The 2,188-nt window shown below is 47.9% G+C and overlaps 2 protein-coding genes across 2 annotated transcripts; both read left to right on the top strand.

Moving 5' to 3' along the window:
- Positions 1-620: 620 nt before the first annotated feature.
- Positions 621-914, top strand: PUNSTDRAFT_34530 (uncharacterized protein; the record flags this gene model as incomplete). Its single annotated transcript, XM_007389463.1, has 1 exon — positions 621-914. A coding segment is annotated over one exon (294 nt), but the record flags the coding sequence as incomplete, so codon positions are not given.
- Positions 915-1,699: 785 nt separating this feature from the next.
- On the top strand, positions 1,700-2,080 carry PUNSTDRAFT_78499 (uncharacterized protein; the record flags this gene model as incomplete). The annotated part of the gene is made up of 1 exon (XM_007389462.1): positions 1,700-2,080. A coding segment is annotated over one exon (381 nt), but the record flags the coding sequence as incomplete, so codon positions are not given.
- Between the last annotated feature and the right edge of the window lie 108 nt (positions 2,081-2,188).

Raw genomic sequence — 2,188 nt, 5'->3', positions numbered from 1 at the left:
ACGCTTGTCTACTCTGTGTACCTTGAAACAAGACGGATCGAGGATTTGAATTTGAGAAGGGAGAGACGATCTTCAGGGAAGAAGGAGGATTACAAGAAGAATACGCGAACCCGAGTTTCACGTGGGTCACCAAGAGGCTCACTGAAAGGCTACGCCCCGGTCTTAGATACGATACCAGAAGAAAACTCTTCTGTATTGAATTTAAAGACTCGACAACAGCCTATCTCGCGATCCGGATCCGAGACAACCAACCAGTCGCAGAATACCAATACGAAAAGGAGAGCGGTTTACTCACCGTCGCTAGAGCAATTAGCGAAGGGTTTGAAAATCAACACGGACGACACGGAACTTTTGGCGTCCCACCTCCTAGGAGAATTGAAGGAAGCCAGTGGATTGAAATCGTCGGATACAATCCCCCGACACCGAACATTACAACCGGAACGATCGATTTTGAAGAAAAGAGCCAACTAAGCCCACTTCCAATATCGATAGTTATCGACCCGCCTGAAGAAGAAGAAGACAGACTTGACCGAGAACTTGAAGAGAGATTTGACCAAGAACTTGAAGAAACAATTAAACCCGACAAGAAGACGACACCGAAACCCGACGACGACAAAGAAATGGCCGACAACGAGAAACTAGAGCTCGGCGCTCCACCAGCGTTCAATGGAGACCGATCTAGGTTGGAAGCGTTTACAGCTCACTGCAAGATGGTGATAAAAGCGCAACCCAAGAAATTCGATAGCGACAACAAGAAGATAGCGTACGCCCTTTCGTACATGAAGGAGGGAATCGCAGAACAATGGAAGACTCAGTACATCAAGGATGCAACGACAACTGGTAATGCCAGAGCAAGCCAAACGTTTGATCAGTTCATAACAGAACTTGAGACGGCGTTCAAACCCCTGGATAAAGGAAGAAGAGCAAGAGATATTATCGATCGACTCAGCCAAGGACAAAGCTCGGTCGACGCTTATATCAGCGCGTTCAACTCCCTAGCCAAAAATTCAGGGTACGATAACCGCTCATTGATCAAGAAGTTTGAAGACGGCTTGAACAAGGATGTACGAGTCAAGGTCCTGGAATCTAGGATCGACTGCGATGAACTAGAAGAGAAAACACCAGGTACAGGGCTACCGAAGATTCAAGAACTCGCTGTCGACGCACAACGAATTCTGAAGCTGCTCAAGAACGACAACTCCCAAGGAAGGAAGATATACCCGGACCAAGTACAATCGCAGTTCAGCGACGTACCGAAAACGTACTCGACGGCGACGACATGGCAATCCTACAATTATGGAGAACCAATGGACGTTGACGCGGTTAAGTTCCAACCGCGTTTCCAACGAATGTCTCAAGCCGAGCGCGAAAGGCACATTAAGGAAGGACTGTGCTACAAATGTCACAAGGCGGGGCATCTATCACGGGAGTGTCCGACAGCAGGGAATTCCGGAAGAGGCCGAGGAGGATGGAAAAGCCGAGGAAGAGGAGGAACGATGCGCGCAAGAATGCAGTTCTCTCAAGAAGGACTCAAGGAAATGCTAGAGGCTATGACCGACGAAGATAAAGGTCAAGCTCTAATGATGATACAGGAGGATTTTGGAACCGGTCTTTGAGGGCAGCCGCTCAAAGACCGGAAGGACGTTTTGCCTCGAAGAACCGATATGATGTACTAAAGGACGAGACAATGGAAGTTGGGATGATTCACCGGTTGAATGCTCCCTCCATTGAGATAAAAGGAACCGTCCAGAGAGGCACGAAAAGGGCTGCTGCGAACGTTTTGATAGACTCCGGTGCGACGGGTCTAGTCATCAATCAGCAATTTGTGTTGAAAAACGCAATATGGTTTGATCGCGTTGATAAACCATTCAAGATGCAAGGATTTAACGAAGCGACGTATGTCTGCAAATACAAGACGGACCTCATCCTGGAAATAGATGACGGTCAAGGCAACATACACAAGGAGAAGAACAGATTCTACGTCGGGGATATCGGGAATACCGACGTAGTCTTAGGAACGGACTGGCTGATTGAACATAACCCCGAAATTGATTGGAAACGGTACACCATCAAGATGACGAGGTGTCCGGAAGAATGCCGCACGAAACCGCCCATTACCATCCAAGCAAACCATGATCTCATACAAGACATCAAGGGAGCTTTGACAAAGGTACGACGGTTAAGAACT

The sequence above is a fragment of the Punctularia strigosozonata genome (assembly GCF_000264995.1).
Source record: "Punctularia strigosozonata HHB-11173 SS5 unplaced genomic scaffold PUNSTscaffold_170, whole genome shotgun sequence".
Lineage (NCBI taxonomy): Eukaryota > Fungi > Basidiomycota > Agaricomycetes > Corticiales > Punctulariaceae > Punctularia > Punctularia strigosozonata.
The sequence above is the reverse complement of the archived record's forward strand: the minus strand, read 5'-3'. Positions and strand labels throughout refer to the sequence as shown.